At 44.5% G+C, this 14,687-nt stretch overlaps 1 protein-coding gene across 1 annotated transcript in view; it reads right to left on the bottom strand.

Moving 5' to 3' along the window:
• LOC117777679 (potassium/sodium hyperpolarization-activated cyclic nucleotide-gated channel 2-like) overlaps positions 1-13,316 on the bottom strand; it is a 30,486-nt gene extending 17,170 nt beyond the window's left edge. The window contains exons 1-3 of the mRNA XM_034612538.1: positions 12,138-13,316; positions 9,202-9,625; positions 7,115-7,276 (exon numbers count right to left, since the gene is read on the bottom strand). Of these exons, the coding sequence (XP_034468429.1) occupies positions 7,115-7,276; positions 9,202-9,625; positions 12,138-13,264 (1,713 nt within the window). The 5' untranslated portion in view covers positions 13,265-13,316. The remainder of the gene's footprint in view (positions 1-7,114; positions 7,277-9,201; positions 9,626-12,137) is intronic.
• Between the last annotated feature and the right edge of the window lie 1,371 nt (positions 13,317-14,687).

Here is a 14,687-nt window from a genome sequence, read left to right on the forward strand (position 1 = left end):
GGCTGCCTGCGTGGAGATTTACAAAGGGGCAGACCTCATACTGTAACTCAGAAAAACATCAAGGGGCATTAATCATGTTGTTGGATCAACCCTCTATACCTTCACATTTGTAAATAATAGTTCAGTGTTATTTCCCTGCTGCGAGAAGCATTTTCTGATCTTTCATCGCTAAAAATAATATAGAATTAGTACAAGGGAACAATCACAGGCACAACATAAAGGCCTGTGCCTCTGCACAGATGTATTATGATCCGTCGTGATGGACAACATTGAAGAGCCACGCAGCGATAGAGGCACCACTCCATCGTGAGCAGAGGAAAAATGTAGACCCCAAAAATAAATATAGCTCCACCAAGTGGGCTGAGACTAAATGGTGTATGTGAAAACAGAAAGACAACAGTGGGGTGAAACAGATTGAATAATGGATGAACGATGAGCACTTTGATTCGGAAATAGCGCGGGCAAAAGAGAGCGAGCGAGCGAGAGAGAGAGACTGTATCCTCACAAGTCTCTACAGGGGTTCCAGTTTGGGAACCATCCGCTGCTTTGTTGGTAATCACCGTCTCCATTAGCAGCACATAATACTGTTTGAAGTCGGCTGACGATGCGGTGGCTTTAAATTTATCATCCGGTGTCTTGAGCTGTTCCTTTGTGTGCGCTGTGGCAGCCTGGCAGTGCAGCGGGCCTCCTATGCATGAAGATGCTCAAACTTGAGAGGAGCGTGCCGTCAGAATAAAGGTCTGTTGCCGCACAGCAGAAGTCGTGCTCACCATGTATCATGCTGTGAGTATGAAAGTGTTAACAGATGTGTGCGGTGGCGGATGGTGTATGAAGAAAGGTCACGATGTCGAGTCACCGGTGAGTTTTTATGATTAGAGCTACACAGAAATACAGTCTTTATTTTCTCCTGCACAGGGTGATGCATAAAGTGTGTTAAAAAATAATCAGCATTTTTCATCTCTGCTTTCTTAGGTCGCCACTTTATTTTAGCACGTTAGCATGCTAACCTTTGATAATCCGCACCAAGCATGAAGTACAGCTGAGGCTGATGAGAGTGTCAAAATAAAGGGAACATCTAATCCACATTGTTGGTATTAGTTGTCGTCTCATTTAAATCCTAACCATGGATGTCAAACTGCTGGTAGCGCTTGATGGAAAAAAAAAATCAGGAGATTGCCAAATTCATGGGCTGTGTCTCAGTTCAGGGGCGCAGTCTACCCGGGCCATGAAGGAAGTGGTCTTCATGGGCCGGGTAGACCACAAAGGCCAAACCCAAGTATGACAGTCTTGTCTACATAGACTTCATAGATTGTTTTAATTCTGTTTGGTTGAGTTGAAGCATGATACTCAAGCAGTCTCAGCGCTTGCAGCCTGTTGAAGCTTTCTTTTCTTGGGAATGGGAGGACGCATTTGTCGGCTGTATCTGAAGGAGCCTTCAAAATGGGACAGTAGTCCCACCGCTGTGAGGCAATTGGCCCTCAAAAGCAGCCTCCGAGGGATGCAACCCCTGAATTGAGACACATATTTGTAAATTATCCTCTGGGGACCATGAATTTCTAGACAAGAGTTAATGGTGATCCATGCGATAGTTTTCTCATTTTTCAGTCTGGACCAAAGTGCTGCACTGGCCTAGTATCACCATCCCTGGAGTCACGGCACCAGAACAGCTAAAAATGATGAAAAGTCCAAAGACCGGCACAAAAGATGAACTTTTGCTCTGTTACACACTTGTCGGTTCACACCTCCCTGCACAGAGGCCTGATGGACTGAGTCTCTCTATTGGAATGACTGACGGTGCGGGAGAAATGACAGAGAGAGGAATAAGCAGATAATGAATAACGGAGCAATACAACCCACTGAATGACCAATCTTTTCTGTGTGTCCAACAGGCGATAAGCTAGACAAATATAACGATAATTGACGCACATGTAACAAGGCCTCTGCCCCGGCCCACCAGTTTAAATTACAATGGCTTATCTGAGCTTTATTCTGCAGTCACCTCTGTCTCTCTCTCTCTCTGCCTCTGTCTTCCTGCAGCTTCACCGAGTGCGTGTTTTTGTGAAGCACTTTGAGTGGTTGTCAAGACCTGAAAAGCTCTATATAAATACAGGCCATTTACCATTTAATTGCAAAGACTGGTAACAGAGGGAAACAGCGAGCCTGCCTATTTTCAGCCTATTGATAAATTTCTCTTTAATAGGTGTGACCTTTAGTGTAGCTGCTATGTCAGGTTCGCGGTTTCCCCTGCTCCAATAGACACCTGGCTGAAGCTTCACATGTACAAACATGAACATGGTGTTGAACGCTCAGAAAGAATGTGAATATTTCCAGTATACCTGTTGATCGGTGTCCACCCAAAAGTAGCACATATTTTTACTGCATTTTGAGAAAATGTGAATTATATATGTCTCCATCCACTACCATTATGTTTAGGCGATAAACATTAGACATTAAACCAATTCAGAAGAAGATGGTGCAACCAGTCAAACTTTAAACAGTGACGAGATGTAAAAAAACAAATCAATTTGTTTCATGTATTTATCTAAGATTTGTGACAATGTCTGTTTTTATCTGCTGCTATTATTCGTCTCAACTGTCAATATTTCAATAACATACTTCTATTAAATCATCCTGGTTCATTTCTTTTTTTTTCTATGGCATTTATCACCTCTGGCTTTCATTGATATAAAATAACTTTCCGCCTTTGCCAAGTGTAAAAACAGTTTGGGAATATTTTTAAATTGTGTTTTTTCCAACTCCGACCTTCTGGTTACACCGGGTTCATTTTTTCAGACTTAAATAATGTTGCTACAAAGTTCTCGCCGTGATCCTCATGATGTAAACTGAACTTTATGTGCAAAGTGGGTAAATTGTAAATGGTCTGTATTTATTTAGCGGGTTTCCAGTCTTATCAACCGCTCAATGTCGCATTCATCCATTCACAAAGCACCTCCATACGCTATATGATGCTTTTTCTATCACACTGCATTCATACACTCTCAGCACAGCTGTCAGGGGACACTGCAGACTGGGATCGATCCACTGACCACCTGGTTCTTGAACAACCCTCTCTACCTCCAGAGCCGCAGTCAGAGGTGTGGTGGACACTTTTAAGTAGACTTTGAATGACGTTAGGCTTCTGTATTGCATTACTGTCTGAGAGGCCATAAGGTCAGCTCCCGCTGTTCAGTCTCTGTCTGTGTGACTGAACTGAAGAGTGCACTGATGGTTCGGGGAAATGGTCCCAGTCATGATGTGACATTTGTCCTTTCACTGTGACCACATCTAACTTAGTAACTGTCGCTCAATCTTCAGAACGTTTTAAGTAAAAATTGTTCTCGACATAAATAACGTCACAGCAGCTGGAGTAATGTGTAAGTAGGATACTGTAACACCGCCTGTACTCTGCACAGTGAGATCTTTTTACAACAAAAACACCTGAGCTGCTGTGGGACTGAGATAATCACATCCTTTTCTCTCCTCGCCCAGGAAACAAACATCACCTCATCTCTGGTCCATTTACAGAGGTCGGACAGCAGCTTTTACTTTCCATGTTTATCAGCTGTTACGGGTCTAGTGTGTGTAGTTCAAATCAAATTTACGACTTCCAGCAACAGACCTGTAAAACTGTTTAGTCAAACTATAGCTGTGGTGACTTAATAGAAAGATTTAACACCATGTAAAGTGATTAGCGGCTTTTCTTCTCCAGGCGAGCTGACCATTATGGTGCAGTGTCATTATTCTGATGCTGCTGTCTCTAACATAGAGATTTACTTTCTTGTGACAATGCTGCATAAAACTAATGCCAAATATAAACTAAATTAAATGAATGGATAGAAGTTTGTGTAGAATGCAAAAGCCACCTATTTTCCCTGAGGTATCACAAGTTCGACTCTAATCACCGGTCGGTGGATGTCGTCCAGAGTTTCAGAGTGTTCTCGCCCCCCCTCTGTGGGTCCTGCCTGTGGACCCCACTCCACCAGAGCCACTGTGGGTTGCGAGGCCTGATGGATGGCCTGGCTTGCTACACAATGGCTAATGTTACAAGCTGTCATCCACTCAATAGGGGGGCAGTCTCAGGGGGCTGTAGGCAGCCTGTACCATGCCATGCCGGGCCTGTAGTTTAAGAGTGACGGTTCTCTGGAGACTGGCTGTCTCTGATTATACAGAGGGTGTGAGCAACAGAAGAGTCGGGAGCCTGTCAGCCCTGAACTTCATCATGCTGGACTTCAGACGCTGCACTGTACACACTGCACACTCATCCTCCTCTGTGTCCTGTTTATAAACATTAGTTTTCTTCAGGTTTAGGTTGTTGTGCTTGCGGTAATACAGAGGGAAGATCAGCACTGTTGATGCATGCATACATGAAATAAAAGAAGGGCTATATTTAGAGACACAAACTACTATCAAAGGTCATCACAATTTCTAGGTGATAAATATTATGTCTTAAAATTGCTTGTTTTGTTTAAACGGAGAAACAGAAGAGCATGATAGTGAATGTTGGGGAATTCTGCTTGAAAATGACTGAAGCAATCAATCAATCATTAATAGTTGCTGATTAAATTTAATTTCAGCAATAGTTGTGTGAAGATATCTTTCAGCTTCACTATTTTGTCTGTATTTTTTAATTCACAGACACGTGGATACAAGAACTCAGTGATTGATCATTTCTTTGTAACACTGGGAGTCGAGCGTGTATTTCATTTTAAGCTGAACACTTGCAGTTCAAGGCAAAATATGATGGAGTCTTTTCTATAACATCAAAGACTTGGTTTGGATTTGGTCGAGAGTCGGCCTCAGGGACAAGCGGACCCACCTGCTCTGATCTACGTCTCTAAATGTCTAAATGCATTCTGGGTGCAACATTGATCTAGTATATGTAGTTTAATTCTTTTTTATAATCCAAAAGGTTACTCTGCATTAATATGAATATCATTTCTGAAAATAGATGATGGTTTTAATGGTGGAATAAACAGAAAATCCATCAACCTGTTTTGCAACCATAAATATTAGTAGTATTTTTCTCTTTTTTTTCTTTTTCTGAGGTCTTGGATAAAATATTCTGTGAAAGCATCATCAATCAGACCCCAAACATCCGCACATTATTGTTGCTGACATCCTGAGTCAAAGGGGTATTATATGATTCGGTCAATGTTATAAATATTAACTAATTAAGTTAATAAAATTAATAAACAGCACCAGTAAAAGTTTAGTATGTCCCCGTCCGGCACATTATACGAAAAGGAACTCCTTCCTATTCACCGAGGTGAAAGAGAGGCTATTTATTCTCATTGTCACATTAACTCTTGATTAGTGTACAGTAATAGAAACTGCTGCCATACAGGAAATATTCCAAATGGGAAAAATTTACAAGCAGTCATGTTCGGCCAAGGCAATGTCGTAGAGCGGGACCCAATCTGTTTCAGCACTATTTGGACCTGTGCCTCGTGTCTGGAGTAGTCTGGTCTCCCCTTGCTGAGTAAAAAGCGGGGCTGACAGACAGACCTATAAACAACCAGCTTTTATCTCCATGAGAGAGACATGGCAACAAAGAGCCCAGCTGCCTGGTCACATACTCCCCCAATCCCTCTGTTCCCCCCCCCCCCCCCCCCCCCCCCCCCCCCCCCTTTTATCTTCCCTGTCATCACCCCACTATGCTGAAGAGGCGGCATGGGGGGGATCTAGAGGTGCGCTCAAATCTCTCTTTTTCACAGCTTCCGTGTCGCTGGGTTTTATTTGCCGACTTTTCCTCCTAAATCTGTAAGAGCATATTGCAACGGACATCACTTAGGTTAATAGTGGTCCTGTGAACAGTGCAGTAGACTGTTTACAAAGCGGATCCCACTAATCCAAATTGCAGTATACTGTGTAAAATTATCCCGGATAACCTATAGGACTCTTCATTTTTAGCCACGCTAGCAGCTGGTCCAACACTTTGGTCCTAAATGAAATATATATTATCTGTTATTTATCTTAGAGATTTTGTGCAAACATTCATTTTCCTCAGAGGATATACAGTATGCTAATGACACTGGTGATCCACTGGTTTTTCTTCTAGCCTGACCAAGGTCAAGAGATATAAGGCGCTTAGCATGAAGGAAGCATATACTAACTGAAGTTTTCTCTTTTTCTTTATTAGAAGGGGTAAATTCCTAATATAAATAAATAAAATCATCTGACCTATTGCATCTGATATCTCACACCAGAACTTTCTTTTATCCCGGCATTCCCACAGGCAGTGAAACAATGTCCCTTTCCTCACACTAAATACATGTATCTGGCTAATTACTGTTAAATTTATGTAATGTGACTTATACATAATTTGGGTTATATATATATGTGTGCATTAGCCAGTTTAATTGTAATAGCTGTAATCTTTTGTTGACCGAGTTTGGGCTTTCAGACATACATTGCCCCACACTTCCAAGGAGATCGCTTCCTGCATGTCCTCCTTCCAAGCATTCAATCGGTCCATGCAAGATTCAGTAGATCCAGATACCAGTAAGTTGTACAATAAAGAGATTTGTCCTCTAACTGAAGATCTCTGTCTCCAAGGTCAACCGAGGAGGGACAGTTAGTTTTTGGTTTTGGGCTGTTGATATATATAAATATAAATAGTGGTGTGTTTGCTTAACCCGTTAAAAGCCCATAAGTGAAATCCTGGATCAGCTCTCCCTGCTCTAAAATAATCATTACCCCAGATGGGACTGGAGTAGGAAAGGCAGTGTTTTACCTTATACCAAACATTAATCATGTTTAGGACAAAGGGATTCATTGGGATTCATCTACAGTACTAATAATTATTAGCATTGTCATGTGAGCCTGTGCTGACGCTGGTATTTTATCTTGTGGCTAAGAGCAGCCTCACTGATCTCAATATAACAATATAAAGCTCATTCAAATAAAAGATTGCTCATCTGTTGATACAAGCACACTGATGTTTCTGTTTCATTAAAAGACAAGAAAGGGTTTATCCCCCACATATTGACTGACATCCATCCAATATTTTCTGACTACGGTCAGACACTTCAATCAATAATCTGTAACCACGATCAGCTCTTTCCCGCTCAACTCAGGATGAAAGATGTAAATCCAGTTTTGCGCAGACACATACCTCCATCTTGTTGAGAGACACCCAGCAGTCTGAGGGGAAATCCTGCAGCATGGGAACCAGGAACTGTAGACAGCCGTCCCAGTGACACAGCAGCAGCATCATACCGATCAGGTTAAAGATCCGCATCACAGCACTAGCCAGGTCATAGGTCATATGGAAGATCTGGAGAGAGAAGGTAAGACAGGAGGGGGAGTTTAATCTTTAGTGAGAGTCAAACAGAAAATGCTGGATTTAAGGAGAGAAATATACTGTATTTGTATTTTGTTTATGAAATTCTTAATTTATTGAATTCATATCTCAGCAGCAGCACTCAGCTCCAAAGTTTCTTTTGGATTATACCAAGTTTGATTAATGAGGCGGGAAGACAGGCTCCCATCAGCCCTGAATCAAACACAGCAGGAGCAGGTAGGACATTTGTTAAATAGAGACACATGACATCAATCAGAGGCTCAAACATCCACACGGGGTCCAGTCATACACGGACAAAACACTCACGCGAGCCTGCGGCACAAAGATAGACTAACAAGGCAGATGTGCCAATTTGTACAAACACACACATCCAAACACACAGGATGATGGACAGGGACCATCATGATCCTTAACAACTGATAGTCCGTGCTGCCTCACCCATCAATCATTCTGAGTCACCGGACAGTCACTGAGGCCAATCACATATCGCCTCACTGACTTCAACAGACCGCTCCCTGTTGCTGCTTAAGTCTGACGGCTGCTTTAACACAAGAATTTATGATGTGTACATCTAGAGGTAACAGTAGTTTTCATAGTAAGAACATTGTCTGATAAAGATGACTAGGAAGGAATGGGTGGTTTCTTACTTAGCGCAGTTGAGGGAGAAGTGATACTCTGTGTTGGCAATGATCAGAATGAGACTGGACATGAATCACATGTGTTGATCTTTCTGAATGCCGCTTTAACCGTTATAGGGTCAGTAACTGACAATTTCTCAAATCATTTTTTACCGAGGATGTATGAGAGAAAGTGAAGTAGACACAGTGGTGTTGGTGGATGATGTATGTGTTCAGCACCACGGACAGCTCAAACACAGCTACAGGATCTAAAAGTAGTTCAGACTTGTGGATTTTCAAAATAAAATGATGGCCGATAACGTCAAAGAGACAGGCATTGCCTGTGTCAGTGTCTCACACTCCACTGCATCTCCGCTCTCATTCTCCATGCATGCCAAGTATCATTTCCCATCATGCACCACTATGTGTGTGTATGTGTGCGTATGCCATCCTATCTTCCGAAATCCAATTATCCAAAGGTCAAGTGAGCAGCCGAGCCCCACTGCGCTGCTCACCACTGCAAAATGCCAACACCATGCTGCCGATGCTGGCATAAATGAAAAGTCGAGTGATCTGATGACATCTTTGGTCCGCCCGTCTCCCAGGCTGTTCTCCCTCATTTGAGGAAGGAGTCCGAGGAGAGGCTGGAGCAGGGCCCCCGACAAAGTGCATCCCTCACTGAGTAAATAAAAGCCAAGTGGTCAGGAAGGGCAGGGCTGTGTCTTTGAGTTCAGTGCAGTGACTTTACCTGGCAACAGCACCCACCTTCACATGCAGAGCCCTCAAGTCAGGCCTCTGGAGAAGAGATAACTCATCCAACTCTCCAAACACTTTAAATGATCAATTAGTGACATATATAATCGCAGTCAGCAGCCCCCGAGTGCTGCATATTATCATCACCCGCTACTCCACCTGCTCTTCCTCTGGCATCTTAATTGATTAACTGTGTTTGGCCTAGTAATAGGCTGCTTATTAGACCGCCTGGTGCTGCCTGTGGGACTGTCAGGTCAGACAGGGAAACAGAGGGGTATGGGGGAGTTGTGTGACAGTTACAGTACTTAGAATGCAAAGTTTGTTAAAGCTCAAACATCCTGCTGATAACACATTTCTCACCAGGTGAGGCAAAGAGGCAGATTGTTGGTTCGCTCACCAGCCAGCAGCAGCATATTGGAGGCAAATCGTCAACTAGATTGGGTGTTTTTATCCTCTGTGGCTAAAGGTGATGTGATAAGAGTTAATATAATATATACACAGGGACAGCTATGAAATGCATGCTCTTACCTCCTCCCATTGGTGAATATAGCGTATTAATCTGGAGAGCCTCAACAGCCTCAGAAGACTTAGGATCTTGGTAAAGCGGACGATCCTCAGGGCCCGCGCAGTCTTGTACACCTCTGAGTCGATTCCCTTCTCTACTATGAGGAATATGTAATCCACTGGGATAGAGGATACAAAGTCCACAATGAACCAAGTCTTAAGGTACTTCTTCTTAATGGTTTGAGGGTCCAAAATTATGTCTGAGTTGTCCTCAATGATGATTCCAGTGCGAAAGTTGAGCACCAGGTCCATGAGGAAGAAAGTGTCCGAGACCACATTAAAGATGATCCAGGGCGTAGTGGTCTCTTCCTTGAAGAAGGTGATGCCCACAGGGATGATGATCAGGTTGCCCACCATAAACAGCAGCATTGTGAAATCCCAGTAGAACCTAGAAGGTGTGTGCGTGTGTAGTTGTGGTGTGTGTACATGGATGGTGTGTTTACATGTGTGTGTGTGTGGAGTACAGGAGGAGAAAAGGGGGAGAGGGAGTGGAGGGGAAAAAGACAAAAATAGAGTCAGATAGGAAAGGGGAGTTGCTGTGGAAAGCCGATAGGCACAAGAGACTTCCTAGCAGGAGCTGCACATAGCCTGTCTGAACAGGCAGAGAGTAATGAGAGAAAGACGTGCTGAACTCTTGTTTCCAAGACTGACATGTACCACAATCATCATTTATAAGCACATATTCTATGTTAATTTGATATTGCTGTATAAAACAAGATGAATCTAATAACCGGCACTGCTCATGTGAGTTTACCCTGGAGTAGAAAAATGTGTTAGTGTGGTTGTTTTCCCTTGACTAACTGAACTTAATTAGCTATTCAGCCTGCATTTTCCAGGTTTAAATAATGAATTAAAGGATATACACAAGTTTCCTTCTTTCTACTTATCCCTTCTGTATTGTCAACACTCTCTTTAGGACCTTCTTATTTAAGGTTTGACTTTGAAAAAATATGGGAAATAACAATACCATCTAAGATTTTAAATCTTTGTTTTCATTTTCTTCAGACCTTGTTAAAACCAAATATGTAGACGATGATGATGAAGATAACCAAACACTGAAATAACCACAAAACTTTTTTTAATTATAATTTGTACAATATATGGGCTATTCATGAGCTATGTGTTACTATTTTGCTGAAAATAATTTGCTAACAAAGAAAGGTACAGCCTATGTTATCTTTCAGAGTGATTTTATTTATATTTGGGGTAATATAGACCCATTTGAAACAAATAGACTAATCTTGTATGTGCATATGGTATATGTTATAGAGTCAGGGTGGGTCTCTTTGATCTCAATCAAGTTTCTGACTAAATAAGGTTTATAGGTAATACTCTAATACTACAAAATTAGTGTAAGTTAATAAGTATCACGCTGATAAATACATTTTAAGTAGAGGGCCAAACCCAACACAGGGTTAATTTGCACTCCGCACTAGGAGCTCGTGTTGACCTTGCAGTGCACACGGAGGCCGAGGAGGCTCAAGCCAGCAGTGATGTGGCAGTTTGGTGAGTGGGACAGACAGAGAGTAAAAGTAGTGAGGTTCGTGCTCGTCAAAGGAATCTCTGCAGGACAGGTGCAGCGCTGAGTCATTACACTGCACGACTTGTGCAACAAGCTCTGACTCCTCCACTCCACGGTAATGACAACAATAACCGCCCTGATGATGATAATGATGATGATGTCTGAGGAAACGTTGCTGCTTTAACTATGCATTTATGCCGAGGGCAGATTGTCTGTGTCCTCACCGTGTGTGGGTGGTAAAGACAGGTCTCCAGAGAGGCCTGTTGTCAAATTACACCTCTGCAGTTGAAGACATCTCTGAAGTTATAGCCTTCAGGGGTCTACTGAGGAGGTGTTATATATGCAGATGGTCCACATATGAATGGTGTTGTGAGAAAGGGGGGTGGGGGCCTTAGAATAGATTGAATTGGGTCGGGGGGAGGCGGGGGGGGGGGGGGGGGGGGGGTTAAAGGTATCGCGCTCAAACGCAACTCCAATTTGGACGGGGAGCTGTCCGCGCTCTGTGGTGCTGAAACCAAACCGCGCAGCCCAGAGGAAAACCCCCGGCTACATGGTTCCCTGGTCCAAATATAACCCAGCGACTATAATGCGCGTCGAATAAAAGCCTCACAGGCTCATTTTACTCAGCCATTGGTCGTGGATTTCCCTAAAAAAAAAAGAATTTGTAGGACAAAATCGCTGCTGGGTGACACACTGGGTTATCAGTGCCGAGCCGTGATCAACAGCGCATCCGTCATTAAAATGCAGGATCCGGAGAGTCGTACAGGCGTCTCCAGTGAGCATGCTTGAGGTTTTCGCACACTTGGCTCAAGGTGACATTCCATTACTGAGTGCATCGCGCACACACACACACACACACACACACACACACACATACACACACTATAGCCTATACATCCTGTCAGCATGGCTCTATAGACGCAGAGAACGGCTGATATTACAACGAATATTAACTAGTTATTTGAAAAACGACTGAAATGAAGTCGAGTTAGCGTCAGAGCTCTTTGTTAATGTGAGCGTAAAGTGGAGATGTGTTAGCAGGCCGGGCTGGTGGAGCATCCCAGGCACGTTGCCGTACACACGGAATAGGATTTGTTTACAACACCGAAAAGACACTGCTAAAACAAATCAATTTGCCTGACAACAGGTTGTTTGGGGATTAATAGCAGCAAGTTGCGATGCACTGATGCAATTCTTTGCAGATTTAATCAGGGGAGGTGGAATGAAAAAGCAGCAGCCTTCAACAATATAACTGTGCATGTGTTCCCATGGAGCCACCGTGGTTACTCACTGTAAAGTAAGTTGTAGGGGACAATGGGGACCCGCACTGGCCCCTCATGACTTTCAACGTGCAGCAAATGGCAGCTCCAGCTCTTACCTGAAATCGCTGTACGGGTGGATAATCCAATTTCCAGCTGATTTTACCCTCTCCTGCTCCCGCTCCACCGCTTTTTGACTACCATACATGCGTAAGGAGAATTTGTTAACTCCAGGCTGCAGCATACTACTAAACTGCCGCTGCATGAAGCTGGCTTGGCTGCCCTGTTCCCCATCTTCGGCGGGCACAATCGGCGGTCCATCCTCCGGCTTCTGGAAAGTGACAGAGTTCCTGGGCTGCTGGTTCTGAGTCGGGCCATACAGGGAGGACGAGGCTTTCCGGCTTGGTGCGTTGGAGAAGGACACCTTGGAGTCCTTTTTCTCGTGGACACCGCTGGACACCGGGGTAGTGCCGGGGTTTGCGCTCTCTCCTCCGTACCCCCCGGTCAGGGACCCGCGTGGTGTGATCGAGCCGTCCATGCTGGCGGTGGTCGAGTTACAGGCTCCGCGCTTGGCGCTCCCTGCTTCCTCGGCCCTCCCCGACCCTCCCGTCTGCTTCTCCTGCTTGGAGATGATGGAGCGCAGGCTCCCGGTACCCGAGTCCCTCCTGCATTCTCCGTTTTTGTTGCATTTCATGCTGGAAATTGGAGCGACGCTGTTGCAAACATCACCCGCTGTCGCGGTTAAAACCTCGACAGCGACCGCTGATTCCGACGCCTTCGCCCCAGATGCTCTGCTGGTCTCGCCGCGTCGGGCAGCATCGCCCGGACAGGGTGTCTGGGTCTCGGTAGCTCTGGAGGCAGCAGAGGGCCGTCGGGCGGCAGGAGCGTCCTCTGTGTGCGTAAGGCAGGGCTCCTTGTTGGAGTTTCTCCTGGAAGCCGAGGACGAGGCTCCCCCTCCTGGCGTAAAGTTCTTCATCCTGATACTGCCTCCTCCTCCTCCACTTCCGCCACTGCCGCTCCCCCCGGCTCGGCGCAACCGCGGATGCTGAAACTTAGACTCCTCTTCTCCGTCGTCCGTCTCATCCATCACGACGTTGCTGGCCGCACCGGACTGCTTAGCGCTCGGGGCGCCGGATGTGCCGGGGTCCAGACAGTTGTGGCTGCTGCTCCTTGTGCACTTGGACGCGACAGCCTTGGGTGCGCTGACGCGGCTGTAACCACTGCCGCCCACTGCCTTCTTCTTCATGGTGGCAGCAGACGCCGGTGAAACCTCGTTCCTGTCTATGACACTAAGCAGATCACATTTTACCTCCAATTACCTTTGAAGAAAACCAATCAGATTTTAGAGGCGCGATGGAGAGGAGAAGATAGAGGGGGAGAGGAAGGAGAGGTGAGAAGAGGGAGGGGAGGACGTGACTTCTTTGCAAACTATGCGCGTCTACTTTCCCCATGTCATCCTGAGACAGATGCTCTGGAATCAGACTGACCGACACGTTTAATTGCGTCAAATACCAAAAAGCTGTTCTCCTGTCTTGCTCCCAGTTCAGTACATTTCTACCTGAGGCCTCTCAGACATGACACTTACCTCAAGTACCTTTATTCAAAAACCACACAAGAATAGATGCTTAACATGAGGTCAAATAAGGGGCATACTAACATCAAAAGTTAAATTAGCACGCGTTAATGACAAGTCAAATGATGTCATGTGTTTTAGAAGGTGTCTTCAATGACAACCACCATGAATTGGTGTCACCCTGAGTTGGCGTTTAGCGCGCCCTAGTGGTCATGAGAGGGAAGGTCGTGTTCAATATTTTGTGTGACGCAACATAAACTTCCAATTTTATAAAAGGGACTTACCAGTGCAGTGGCCTTCTTAAACCTGCCTATTTTGAATCTTGTTTTCAAGATGTGCTCAGCGACCACCACAATCTTTAGACCCAAGACCCACTGCTACAGAGCACTGGTCGCCTGTTTATTCAATTATTATTAATATTGAAAGTATCGTGAATACAAATCACACCAAATTCAACACTGCACTTCCTCCGGCAATTTACAATAGACATACCAAGTGTCTATATAGCAACACAAAATGTAGATTTGGTACTGTGCCCTCCTGGTCCTTTGTTTCTAAGAGATTCAAGGCTTTAAAAGCACCAGAAAGACAGAATCGGCTCAGTCACTTGCTTCATAATGTGTGCAGATAGCACAGGTAACAAGGGCAAACAAGTACAGCAGAGCTATTAATGTTCTGCAAACTGAAAGATGAGTCCTCAGCATCACTGATGGGATATTTAGTGCTCCGGTTTAAACTGTTTGATGTGAGCCTAACAGCTGATTGCACAAGTGCAGTCCAGCATAACAAATGGGTTTTCATATCATCTCAGTTAGAAGGAATGACACTAGTATATGAGACAGTGTGAAAGCATGTGTGTGGCAGCGATCACAGCTCCAGAGCATCATCCCTACACAGTGAAGATATGGGCCATGATAATTGAGTCCTCTGTCACCTGAGGAGAGATAATGTAGCTAACCTATTTCCCTTGATCTAGTTTTGGTTGAGTCTAATTTGGCTGACACATGTAAGATTTAGTATATACACGCACATAGGCATCTGCTTAGCAACAGCAATATGCATAACTGGTGCCAATCAGATAATGTATACCATCTCT

The sequence above is a fragment of the Hippoglossus hippoglossus genome, chromosome 17 (assembly GCF_009819705.1).
Source record: "Hippoglossus hippoglossus isolate fHipHip1 chromosome 17, fHipHip1.pri, whole genome shotgun sequence".
In the NCBI taxonomy this organism is placed as follows: Eukaryota; Metazoa; Chordata; class Actinopteri; order Pleuronectiformes; family Pleuronectidae; genus Hippoglossus; species Hippoglossus hippoglossus.